The sequence below is a fragment of the Coccinella septempunctata genome, chromosome 8 (assembly GCF_907165205.1).
Source record: "Coccinella septempunctata chromosome 8, icCocSept1.1, whole genome shotgun sequence".
NCBI lineage: Eukaryota > Metazoa > Arthropoda > Insecta > Coleoptera > Coccinellidae > Coccinella > Coccinella septempunctata.
This window is the reverse complement of record NC_058196.1, coordinates 22,035,370-22,048,369: the sequence shown is the minus strand read 5'-3', so window position 1 is coordinate 22,048,369 and position 13,000 is coordinate 22,035,370. Positions and strand designations below refer to the sequence as shown.

Genomic DNA, 13,000 nt, shown 5'->3' with positions numbered 1-13,000 from the left:
GTTTTTTTGCACCACCCATTTCAAAAAAAGTTGAATATCAAAGTAGGGCGACTTTTGAACATCGATAGAGAAGTGAACTGTAGTAACAAAAAATTTCAAAACTCACGTACCCTAAGGTCCCTAAAATCAAAACGTTAGATACGATATTCATATTTTGGATATATCTGAAGCTATTTCAGCAATAAATTCTTGTGTTGCCATTCCTGCATTAATCTCTTCGAAACTCAAGCTATATGAATAATTCAGAATTCAAAAACTTCAATTCAACATCGGTCCTGGTACCCTGATAATTTCATGAGCCTCAAATAAGTCAAATAGCGGTTTCGAGATCTGGTTGACACACAAAACGGTACTTCTTACTCCGATTTCACAAAACGCATCGGCGACAATTATCGACAAGAGCAAATTCAGAGAAGCATGTGTTTGTGGAAAATCGCGATTTTTTTGAGTGTGTTCTCGGGATGGGTAAGAGTTTGAGGAATTATTGAGTATAAAGGCACGTAGAGAACCGGCGTAGTTGTATATTCCTTGAAAATTAATAGAAGAATGGCTACATAAAAGCAATACAATAATTCTTATTCTTTTTTGAACTAGATATTTGCAATTCGTGGTTTTGTTTTAAAGTGGAACTCAAGCTCTGGGGAGTCCATCCAAAACGAAGATTGCGTATTGGTGTAAAATAGTACTGAGAGCTTTCACAACAAACTTTAAAATTTCTGGTTCTCTGACTTGTATAAAGGAGTAGATTAAATGCCCTCTTATAGGCCTATTTTTTTTTCAGGCAAGTCCTTCCCTTCAAGGGCATGACGAACAGAGAGGACTTTTCGGTTTTCTTTTCTCTCCATGTCAATGCAGTGAGTGCACATAAGCTATTGTTCCTCTTACTCCAAACTGAATTATCATTTCTTTCATAAACCAGAATGCGGAATCAAAAATCTGGAAGCGAGGTTCTTAGGGGGAGAGTATACCAAAGGTCATGAATTCCCTTGGTTGGCCCTGATTCAAATCAAGGGTTTCCCAGCCGCCTCAGCAACTTTGATCAACAGCCGATATGTAATAACAGCAGCTTGGCACCTAATTGGGTACTATGAAATTTATAGTGTATTAAATTAGGAATAGGGTAGAGCTACCAAACACTTTAAAATTTATAACCTAATTTCAGGCTATAGCCTGAAATACACATCAATAGACCTGCGCTTAGCCTATGAGCGTAGGATCTGGCGCTTGTAAATACAAGATGATTGATAAAATATTGATGCGTTCGGGGTGAAATAATTCAACAAAAAACTTTCATTTTTCGAATTATCGAGATGATCTACAGACCAAAAAATTGTGAATTTACATTCGTACAATTGTTGTGCCGTCAAGTTTTGGTTAATATTTTCTATTTCTTCCAGTTTGACCCCGTATGACATCAAGATCACCTTTGGACAATTCGACAAATGCTTTCCCGATGTTTCATCCAATAACGTTAGCGTAGAAAAAATATTGATCCATCCCGATTTCAACCCAAGCAACAGAGCTCACGATATAGCTTTAGTTAAGACGACAGGTACAATAATTTTTGAGAGACGAATATCCCCCATATGCCTAGGATTTCCAGGTGGGTGTTGTCTTCCATAAAACCTAGAATATTTGCATAGTTACCCCAAACAGAATGTTGGATCCTATTGTTTTAAAACTTTATCATTTCAAACAATAATCAACATCCAACTTATTGTTAGGTTCGAGTTTAACCATAATCACTTCTATTTTTCATCATTGTTATGAAAAACATGGACTAACTTAACTTATTTTGCTACCAAAGACACAAAATATGTAGGTCAAGTGGCTACCGTAGCGGGTTGGGACCAATCCAAAAACTCCGATGGATCAAGTTCCTCATCCTGTCGTCCTAAAAAAGTTGGTCTACCTGTCTTGGGTCCTTCTGAATGCTTAATGTCCAGGAACGTACAGAACGTGAGCGCTGACAAGGGTTGCCTTGGAGTTTTGGGAGCACCAAGTGTTATTTGTGGCGTAAGTTTTTAAAAATTGGGGAAATTAACGAAACTAACTACAAAATTCCAGAGTGATGCAGGCAGTCCGGTTATGTATAGGTCTTATGATGGCGTATATGAACTGATAGGTAGGTACAAAACAACAGTCTTACTGTTAATTGATTTTTTAGAGTGGTCGGTTCAAAAAGCGAAAAGGTTAGAAGCCAATAATTTGTATGGGATTTTATTATAATTTATAATCCATCATCTCGGAAAGCCAGAAATATTTTTATTCGCCAAACGGAAAAAAAAGAAAATTTTTTTCATTTAAGAACAATTGTTCATTCGTGTTATTCACTTTCCGAGTTCAAATGATTTTTTCAATGAATTTTCACTTCAAAAAATTCCTCAAAAAGTCTCTCTATTGGCTTCAATTCGAAATCTGCTGAAATTGAAAAAAAAGACGTTCGTAAAGTGCTTCCATCTTTTCGACGAAGTGCAACTTCTATTGATCGTTCAAGTATTCTGGCAACACCCCACATTCTGGTAGTTTTTTTTCTCCCTTACAGCTATATAATACGGATGGCAAGAAAGTCCCTTGGTATAAACTCCTTTTAAGAGTAAGATTAAACATTCAACTAAAGGTTTCAGCGTAAATACTTGCGCAACAGTAGAACGCCCATCAAACAGTTGAAATAGCAACAAAAACTGTTTGGTAGGCGTGGTCTCACCGTCGAGGGAACTCTCAATGCTATATCAAAGAGTAACCAACAAGAGGTTTCACTCTGTCAATTTACAAGGCGAAATCTGACTCATGGAATTTTAACCTTGGAGTGGGGACACGATACGCGCCAGAATATTGCGAACAGAATCATCCGCAGTCAAATCAGAATCTGGGCGTCCAATCAAATTGCGAGTTGCGAACCGAACGAATATCGGCAGATATCGGATTTCGTTTTCGTATCCTGTCGGAAACGAATCAATTTCCGTTTATGAAAATAATGCGACTTCTTTCAAAATAGTTCGAATATCGAATTATGAGTATTCCCTCAAGGTCATTGAAACCCAACCGGCCAAAATGACAGAGTGCATTCTCTTGTTGGTTACTCTTTGGCTATATCGAGTGTTCAGTGGGCGTGGCTTCACCGTTAACGGATTTTTAGTGGAACAACTTATTTCGAGAAAGATCATCTGTAGTTATACCTGCCAATGAACCGCTTAAGAGGGGTCTACACCGTTATAGTGGTCAGTTCAAAATGGGGAAATTAATATCTTAAGTCAGAAACCACTAATTCATATGGGGTTTTCATTATAATTCAATTCAATCAGTTCGTCACATCGGAAAGTCAAAAATTTAAGACTTTGATTCATTCATCTTAGGTTTAGTGATTTTTAAATCACTTCATATAGAATAGAGAGTACTATTTATTATGCAAATATTAAGTTGGATAATTACAGGTATAATGACTGATTCGAATGAGTGCAGTACTCAGCCAAGCACAGCACTATACACAAGAATCGACGAGCACTTATCCTGGATAACCCGAAGTACCAGAGAAGGGTGCTACTGTCTCAAAATCTAACCTTATAAATTATAAAAAAAGAAATAAACAAGATAAAAAATGTTAAATAATTTTATTTCATTAATATTTACCATAATACAGCAGAATAAACATTAATTCTGGAGAAACTTGAAGAAACCTTCAAAAATGGAATGAAAACTAACTTTTCAATCAAGTATTCACAATTTTTTTTTGCGAAAATGAACTTTTAGAAACCCTGTTGATACTGTTTGGAATCCATCCTCTGTTGTATTATTTCCAATTGACGTTTGGCCTCGCACTGAGGGAAATTGTTCAAATCGTAGTATTGAGGGGCGATCTTCAACAACCAATCAGCTGAAAATCATAAAATTATGTTTTTCACAAATTTTAAACTCCAAAACCGATCGGATACTCACGTTTTATATCTGTTACGGTCCTTATATAATTTTTAGTTGTCAGCACGAACTCATTGTAAATCACCCATTCGGGTTTGTGGTCTAGGCAAGTGGACGGGTGCAATTGAACTATTTGGTTATCTTTGATGGTCAAATAATGACCGGTCCTCTCCAAATGTGCGACCTGTAGTGAAATAAAGAAATGTCAAACGTTGAACACTCACAATCAATGGGGAATTCTCCTTCAGACCAAAATAAAGAACTTCAAATACTTCGCATTTCAACCTTTTTTCCGAAAAACTATTTTAGTACTCAAAAAAGGAACATAAATATGGATATTTCCTTCGTTTCTATTTCACTACTGATAACGCAGATAAGGGACAAGAGATTGGTAACGTTGATTCAAAAAGTTGTCACTCTTTGGTTGATTAGATGAATGAAGATGTTTTCTTGAAAATCAGCAGTTGTTATTTAGTACATAAGACATAACCTCATTCTTTGACAGGTGAGGTCCCAACCAAAGTCATTCCATCTCATGAATAGAACTAAATTTAAGGCGCGAAAAGAGAAGTTTAAATGTCATTCATTTGAAATATGAATTTGAACACAATACTTGGGTTTTAACCTTTCATCTTGGCAGTAACAATTGCCTTCAAATTGAGGAGAATTCCCCAACTGGGTCTAGAAGCCTGAAGCGCCTATAAAATTAATAACTAGTGAACATACGCAGAATCTTACCTGCATAAAGAATCCATTGACCAACGCTTTCCTGATGTTTATGTAATAATCTTTGCTGGTGAAATCTGTCGAGGTCCTTTTAAGATTGAACCTATCCATAATACGGGAAAGCTGTTGTCGGACGTTATCGGCCGATTTGAGGGAACGATAATTGACGAAGTTATCGTAGCACCATTGTGGATCTTCCATACCTGAGTGAAAAATTAATCATCAGCATTTAACCATATTGTTAGGCTCCAGAACACCCGTCATTACAAAGTAAACTGCTTGTCACAAGTTAGGGATACTCATGTTTTCCGTGAATATGAGGTTTCTTCATCATCTTGATTTTTTTTTTATTACATGAACGTCCTCTAGTTCATCATGAACTAAGTTTTGAAAACATTCAATAATTTTTTGGCCATGTGTCTCAGAAAACTACATTTTTTCTCTTGAGTCAAAGATCAAATAGTTCTACGGAACTGGAAATGTGATTTCACATTTAGTTTCACGGTACTTCGCCACAAAAACCCAGAAGTACTGGACCGAGGCTACAACGTCAGCAAAAGACGGTAAGAGAAGCAATTCAACTTCTTCGAAAAGCACAGTTACTTCAATTTTCCTAAGCACAGACACTAGACGTCTCTATGAAGTAAATATAACATCTAGTCACTCGTTAAGAAGAGTTCCACTAACTCGCGAACATAAGCGTCAAAGATCAGAGTGAGCAATGGAGCTGGTACATTTGCGAGATGAATGGCACTACGTACTCTTCAGTAAAGAGTCTGAATATGGTCGACGAGTACGAGTGGACCGCGTGCTACAAAGCCAGCAAAAGACTCTTTCGGTGAGAGAAGCAATTCAACGTCTTTTAAGCACAGTTACTTCAATTTTCCCAAGCACAGACACTAGACGTCACAATGAAGTGAATCTAACATCTAGTCACTTGTTAAGAAGAGTTCCACTAACTCGCGAACACAAGCGTCAAAGATTAGAGTGGGCAATGGAGCTGGCACACTGGTGAGATGAACGGCGACACATACTGGGTGTTTTCAAAGGTGAGGCTTTTTTTTAACAGAAGGTATAAATCATCAAAATAAGTCGTTTAACCAAAAATTTTCTCTATAAAATATACAAGATGGCTGACATACAACCTCTAGAAGTTCGACGAAATTTCACTGAATTTCAAGGGACTGAGGGAAGTGACTGCGACATCGCAAAAACGAAACAAAACATAAAGATATGTGGTTCAGTACCAAGTTCATCGGATTAGATGCATCAGGTCACTTTTGAGAGAATCATAATTGTTGTATCGTGCAAATTGGGGTTAAAAAAATGTCGAAAATCGCGGCACTTTCTTGAAAGTGATTATGTTGTGTGTTATGTTGAAAAGAAAAAAAAAAAAGATTTAAGGTGCGAACAGACTTGTAATTTCTTAGAGCTAATTGCGACTGTGTGCCCTCCTGTGACTGAAGAGACCCAACTGTGACCTGAAGATCCTTCCACACTCAGGGCATGGATAGTCACCAACCAGATCTGGCCGCCGCTGTATCCTTCTCGAGTCTCCATTATAACTGTGTACCAAAGACCTCCACTGTGATCTGTCTAACGCTAGTTGTTCCCAGTTATGATTAGCATTAACTGATTTTAGGGATTGATATATTGTATCCTTAAACCGCTTATACTGGCCTCCTGGTTTTCGGGCTCCCTCTGTGAATTCGTCATACAGAGCTATTTTGAGGAGTTTGTTGTCTTGCATCCTCTGAATGTGGCCGCTCCATCTGAGTCGGGCCCTCGTTACTTGAGTCTCAATTGTTGTACAACTCGTGCGTTGCAAGACTTCTGCATTCTAAACTTTGTGAAACCATCTGATGTGCATCATCTGTCTTAGATGACGTTGTTGCGTTTGTTCAAGCTGTTTAATATGTCGCATATAGCGACATATTAAACAGCAGACATAGACTGCTTTGTAAACAGCTGTCTTGGTCTTCAGATTGAGGTCGTGATTTTAAAACACTCTGACCTTCAGCTTCCAGAATACCCGTGATGCCGAATTGATACGGTTGTGTATTTCCGAGGCGAGGTTATCCCTAGTATTTATGAAGCTTCCCAAGTATTTGAACTGCTCGACCTGTTCTAGAGTTTCATTCTCCAGGCTGATATGTGTTGAAGGCTTTCTGGTGGACTTACCAGGATTTTAATTTGTTTTTTTGTCTTTTTGTAGATTTATTCCCGGTAACGGGATACAGTAATGAATGAATGTTAAAAAAGTGCTTTGATGTTTCCCCATTTCATCCCATTTTTACGACGATTGTTGGAATGTTCGAACAAGAAGATTGTGATGTCCATTTTGAATTTTGTTGGTGAGAGTTTCAAGTATTATTCTTTTTTACACTTTCTGTCCTAAGTCTCTTCTGTCAGTTTGTATCGAAATTTCATAAAATCGTGTGAGTTACTTAAAAATAATGAGAACAATTCGGCAATCCTAAGTTTCCATTTTCATTACCACATAAATATCGAACAAGCTAATATCCTAAACGAAACCACATGGTCCAATGAGGAGATACATTTTTTCCCACTGCTTTGCGATAATTCCGCTAACAAATGGTGTAGGGTCGTATTAGGATCTATTTCAGTAATCATTTTCATTTTTTTTTTCAACTTTGTCATTTGGAAAGTTTTGTATAGGTCAATTTTGATGAAACGCTTCATTTTGACCAGTTATACCTTCTGCATCACCTTCAAATACACCCTGTATGTTCGACGAGTACAAGTAGTGTGGACTCATCCATTCATTATAAAGATCTAGATGATCGACAGTGATAAAAAAAACAGAGGAAAAAAAATACCAACCCTTCCTCAGGCGTTGGTTTTACCTCATACCATGATCTGGATGGAAAGAAGGATACTCACTTTGTTTGAAGGCGTGGTAGACGTTCAGCAGGGTGAGATGGTCGCCGTCGATGTGCGCGAACCTCATTTTGGCGTCGTCGGCTGCTTTCTTGGCCTCGTTCGGTCTGACGAAACACTGCGGGACTAAATATTGGAGCGGGGCAGTCGCCCGTATCCAACAGATATAGTGGGGCTCACAAGTGCGATTCCTACAGAGCTACCTTTCAGTCAGATGATTCTTTCGGGCAATATCACACGCACTGGCAAGTAGCGCGGTTGTGATTTTGCCCAAATGTTCGCATTAAAAAAATTGTAAGTTTTTCATCGGTCTTGTTGTTTCGCCGATGGGATTTTGATCAGGTAGCCTTCGAAATAGGTTTTGATGTTTTCGTGTGGGGGATCTCATGCGCAACCACGTAAAAAAGATTTTTGGGACGCATAGAAATAATCAGGTGCGAGAACCATACCTTCATACTTCGAAAAAAAGATGTGTTGATCTCATTACCAAAACAATACAATGCTCAAGAATTGAAGTGGGAAATTTGCCTACATGTAAAGTAAACACCTCGAAATCAAGGTTTAATATCAGCTATTCGTAGAGCTCTTACTCTATTCCGCATTGTATCAATGTGGTTATCAATGATACATCGAGGAATGTTTTGCCAAATGTCTGTTAAACATTGTCGAGTTGTCTATGTCTGCGGTGGGTTAGATAAGCGGTGTAATTGCTATGACATTGCAGACCAGACATGTTCAATACAATTTTGGTCTGGATAGGCAACAGGCCAATCCCTTCGGTTTATGTCAAGTTCAAAAAGTAAGTTTCCTCTTGTAAAATTGCTTCTATTTTCAAGCAGTGCATTTGTGGTGGGTATAAGCACGCTTCCTATGAACTAAGACCTATAAGAGGAACCAGTCGAATGTTGTAAATGATTGTTGACATCCCACTTGTAATTTCCCGTTCCTATCCACGAAATTTTTCAAATTAGACAAGGTTAACGCAAGATCTGAAGATTAATATTGAAGTGATCCCACCTGATTATTTCAAACGCCTTCGTTCTTGTTCAAATATCAATGTGTTGACATGAAATCCCCTTGTAACTAATATTCATATTGAAGCGAATCAGATAAAAGAAGACAAATTGCAGTCAGAGCAAGAGTAGAAAATTAAATCGGGATGAACATTTGAATATTAGGGTTGGTAGATGTTTCCTCGTTATCTTTATTCGTGTGATGAGTGTAAAGTGTAAGTAATTAAGCATCAAATCTTTCGTCTTCGATATACAGGGTCTTTTACTTGGTATTTATTTGAGAGTTGATTCTTGAGGTAAAAAAACACTTTTTTCCTTTACGATTTTTTCCGATTCGTCTTAGATAAAAATATATAATATTAGAAATAATGGGCTTCTATATTGGAAAAACAAGCATAAATCCACTTTTTTCATCCCATTTGTTGAACGAAGTAGTACTTATAATAAAATAAATGAGTAACGGCAATTTCATTGGAGATAAATATTAAATTTTTTTCCCTTGATTTCTATTCAGCTTGCAACTACCCATATTAGCTCTGATATTCATCTCCAATATGTGATCATTTATTATCGTTGTTTATTTCATTTCGTGCAAGTGTTACCAGATTCAAGCATAACCTTTCATTTTATATGAATGAATAAATGATATTCTCCCTGAACATAATGAGAGAACAGTTAGAAACATACAGGGTGACAATTTAAAAACTTGCCAGGCCAATTATGTCGCGACTAGGATGTATTCAGAGAAAATGCTGGAACAGGTCAATTTTTATTCGGAGGGGGACATATTTTGAGCAGAATTGTAAGCCTAAATCTCCTCAAACCTAGGTGTAGGGGCTAAGAATTGAGGGGTGACAACCCCTACACCTAAGATTGGGGAGATTTTTTCTTACAATTCTGCTAGAAACATGTCCCCCTCCGAATAAAAATTGACCTGTTCCGGAATTTTCTCTGAAAACATCCTTGTCGAGACTCGAGACATAATTGGCCTGGCAATTTTTCAATTTGTCTCCCTGTATAGGAGAAATTTAACGGACGTTACCCTCTGATGGGGTTAAAATCCAGAAACACTGGTCTGCGGTTAAGAATTCTCGGAGGGTTATTTCCTTTAAATTTCCCCTATTTTCCCCGAATGTTAAATCGTTGCCAAGTTGACAAACACATACCTAAATGTGATAAAAACAAAATTCTCTTCAGTCCCTTCAATCTATGACACTACACATACATATTTAGTTCTGTGGATGTTTTGAACTGTTTATTCAATTGTTAGAATTCCAGAGATATTTTTTATTTTTGAATATCAAATTACTCAAAAATGGCGCATTATAGGTACAAGGAAATATAAACATTATCAAAATTTTTTGAATTTCTGGAACTTTTGCATTATGTAATGGTTTAATGATGAAACAGGAAGATGTGGATCCAGAAGATTAATTACATCAATGAAAAAGTATATTCCGAAAATCATTCCATTCAATGAAATTGTTTGCGAGACTACATTTTTTATAGATTTTCAGCCTGTATCATTTCAACCCAGCCTAAATGAGAAAATAGTAAAGAAAAAAGTGTTTCTTCAATCTAAAAAAATCACTGTTAAAATATGTATGTACAAGTCAAAGACTCCCCCTGTATATCCTAGGTTGAATTCAGATCACACGATCGAAGTATTGTACCCAAATATCTATTCAACGTTCATCATCAGACAAATTTCGATATTAATACAAAAGAAAATGAAATTTACAGATCAAGAAGACACAAAGGATTCTCAATGAAAATACTTTGTAATATTATGTTCGCTAATTTTGGTTTCATTGCTGTAAATGGAGTAAATATAGAAGAATTGAGACAAGGTATGAAAAGTGCTTGTGAAATTTTTTCCAGTCAATGAAAAAAAATATTTTACCCTTTTTTTATACCGCTTTTTACTCTCTCAAGACTGTGCGAACATCTAACCAATGGCGACAACTTTTCGTGAATAATTTAAACCAATTTCATAAACGATTTTTCAATTATATTGCACCATATTCCCCAAGGGGCAGAACTTGAGAGAACTCGAGAGTCCTTTGTATCTCCAAGAAGAGAATAAAAGCAACGACGAAACTCAGGCATGCTAGAAAATCTACACTCCAAATACCTGACAACATGGCTGTGATCGACAGTATCTCGTTGGAGCAGTTATGGTTGCAACTGGCTATCAGCATCTTGGCGAGCTGCGGGTCCAGGGGGAACTCCGCCATCACAGCCCCCAGGTCGGTGAGGTTGCCGTCGTCATCCAAGGCGGCCAGGTAATTGAGCAGCTCCAGGGCCCTCATCAGGGTTTCCGGAGCTGGAGGATCCATGAAATCGAAATGGACCAGATCGTCTATGCCGAGCTTCTTGAGTTGTAGCACGACAGAGCCAAGGTTCGACCTCAATATCTCCGGATATGTGTTGTCCTGCATCTCGTTTTTGAAAGCCTTCTCCGTGTAGAGTCTGAAGCATTTACCTGGACGCGTACGACCAGCACGACCGGCTCTGAAATGATAAAAAAGCACTTAGTATAGGTGGTTGACTTATCAACCTTGCATCGAGCTTTTCAATCATTTCTGAACAAAATCACAAGAGCAACCCATAATCCTCGTCTATTATTCGAAAATTAAACTGAATTCACTCACCTCTGTTGAGCGGAAGCTTTACTAATTGGCGAAACAAGCAATGACTCTACACGAATCCTAGGATTGTAGACTTTCTGTTTGGCGAAGCCGGGATCTATCACAAACACAACTCCGTCAATGGTCAAGGAAGTTTCTGCGATGTTTGTCGACACCACCACCTTCCGTCCGATGGCCCCATTAGGTTTATTTGGCGGGGCTTCTTCGAAAATCCTCTGTTGGAGATTAGGAGGTAGGGTGGAATACAGAGGTATACACTTTAGTTCCCCCACTTCCGGGCCTAGATTATCGATTTCTCTTTTGATTCTCTTGCAAGCTACCTCGATTTCTTCCTGTCCTATACAAACACAAATAATAAAATCAAACCTCCAGACAGAACCGCCTACAAATATTCAGAAATAAATCTCATGACCAAGGTATTTACCTGTCAAAAACAGTAAAATATCACCCGGAACTTCTTCGCACATATGAATTTGAATAACGGTTCTGATAGCTGCTTCTAAATAGTCACGTTCTGGTTCGGGAGTGTAGAAAATTTCGACCGGATGAGTTCTACCAGGGACCGTCATCAGCGGGGCATTATCGAAGTACTGCTGGAATTTTCCAGCATCTAGAGTGGCAGACATGATAACCAATTTCAAATCTGATCTCTGTTTGATAACCTCCTTCAAAACACCCATAAGTATGTCTGTGGCTAAGGTTCTTTCATGAGCCTCATCCAGTAATATGCATTGATAACCTTCAAGCATAGGATCGCTCATTCCTTCTCGCAAAAGCATACCGTCTGTCATATACCTTGAATAAAATAACCAATCATACTCTTGCTTATGCAAAGAGGTTAACACCCTTAATAAACAAGTGAGGAATCATAAAAACTTATGAAAAGAATGATATTATGGATAAAACGAAACTTACTTCAAGATGGTTTTAGCAGACGACATGTCCTCAAAACGAATACTGTAACCAACTTCCTGGCCTAGAGCTACGTCCATTTCTTCAGACACACGCTGGGCAACAGACATTGCTGCCACCCTCCTTGGTTGCGTACAAGACACTCCTTTAGTACCCACAGACCTAGCGTACTCTACACACCACTGAGGTATTTGTGTAGTTTTACCAGAACCTGTCTCACCCACCAATACGATACATTGATGTTCAGCCAATAACCTCATAAAATCCGCTTTGTATTCAAAAACAGGTAAGCCAATGCGCTTCCTGAACAATTCATGATATTTTTGGGTGTAAGGCAGTCCTGTATATGGATTAGTTAAAGCACTGGTTGATGTGCTCCCTGTGGTTGTAGTAGGTATTCCTCTTTCTTCCCTAAATAATTTATTAAAAATTCATCAATGCAGGTAGGCGGCGTGATGATATATGAATTACTCACCTTTTTTTCTTAATGAAAGGATCCATCACTTCTATTCTACGTTTGGACATTTTGTGTTTATAAACTACCGGGTAAACAAAATTAATTGATTTTTATCTTATTGGAAATATGATTTGAAAAAAATTCCCAAATCGTTTCTCAGGACGATATCACAGAGTTTTTTAAAATGGAATGCTCATTTCATAGAATTTTGAGAACTTTGTGACGGCAGCAAATAACTCAATTTAAAAACGTGAAGAACATAAATTTTATCCGAGAGCAAAAATTACTAGATATATGATAAGTGAAAGAATGCTTATGAATATTAAACTTGAAAATTTTATGTGGTTTTTTGTAAATCTTTTCATAGAGAATATTTGTCTTTTGCCAAGATAAAGAAAATAAATTCAAACTCTGTGAAACTGTCA

The 13,000-nt window shown here is 37.6% G+C and overlaps 2 protein-coding genes across 2 annotated transcripts; one reads left to right on the top strand and one right to left on the bottom strand.

Moving 5' to 3' along the window:
* Window positions 1–258: 258 nt before the first annotated feature.
* On the top strand, window positions 259–3,594 carry LOC123318964 (serine protease 7-like). The gene is made up of 7 exons (XM_044905748.1): window positions 259–465; window positions 782–854; window positions 920–1,082; window positions 1,398–1,603; window positions 1,808–2,016; window positions 2,068–2,125; window positions 3,435–3,594. The coding sequence occupies exons 1-7, from the start codon at window positions 418–420 to the stop codon at window positions 3,557–3,559; spliced, it is 882 nt and encodes a 293-aa protein (XP_044761683.1). The 5' UTR covers window positions 259–417; the 3' UTR covers window positions 3,560–3,594.
* A 2-nt stretch (window positions 3,595–3,596) lies between these two features.
* Window positions 3,597–12,764, bottom strand: LOC123318960 (putative pre-mRNA-splicing factor ATP-dependent RNA helicase PRP1). The gene is made up of 9 exons (XM_044905743.1): window positions 12,594–12,764; window positions 12,122–12,529; window positions 11,631–12,001; window positions 11,210–11,543; window positions 10,690–11,069; window positions 7,546–7,668; window positions 4,654–4,844; window positions 3,937–4,099; window positions 3,597–3,874 (listed from the first exon to the last, which is right to left on the bottom strand). The coding sequence occupies exons 1-9, from the start codon at window positions 12,641–12,643 to the stop codon at window positions 3,747–3,749; spliced, it is 2,148 nt and encodes a 715-aa protein (XP_044761678.1). The 5' UTR covers window positions 12,644–12,764; the 3' UTR covers window positions 3,597–3,746.
* Between the last annotated feature and the right edge of the window lie 236 nt (window positions 12,765–13,000).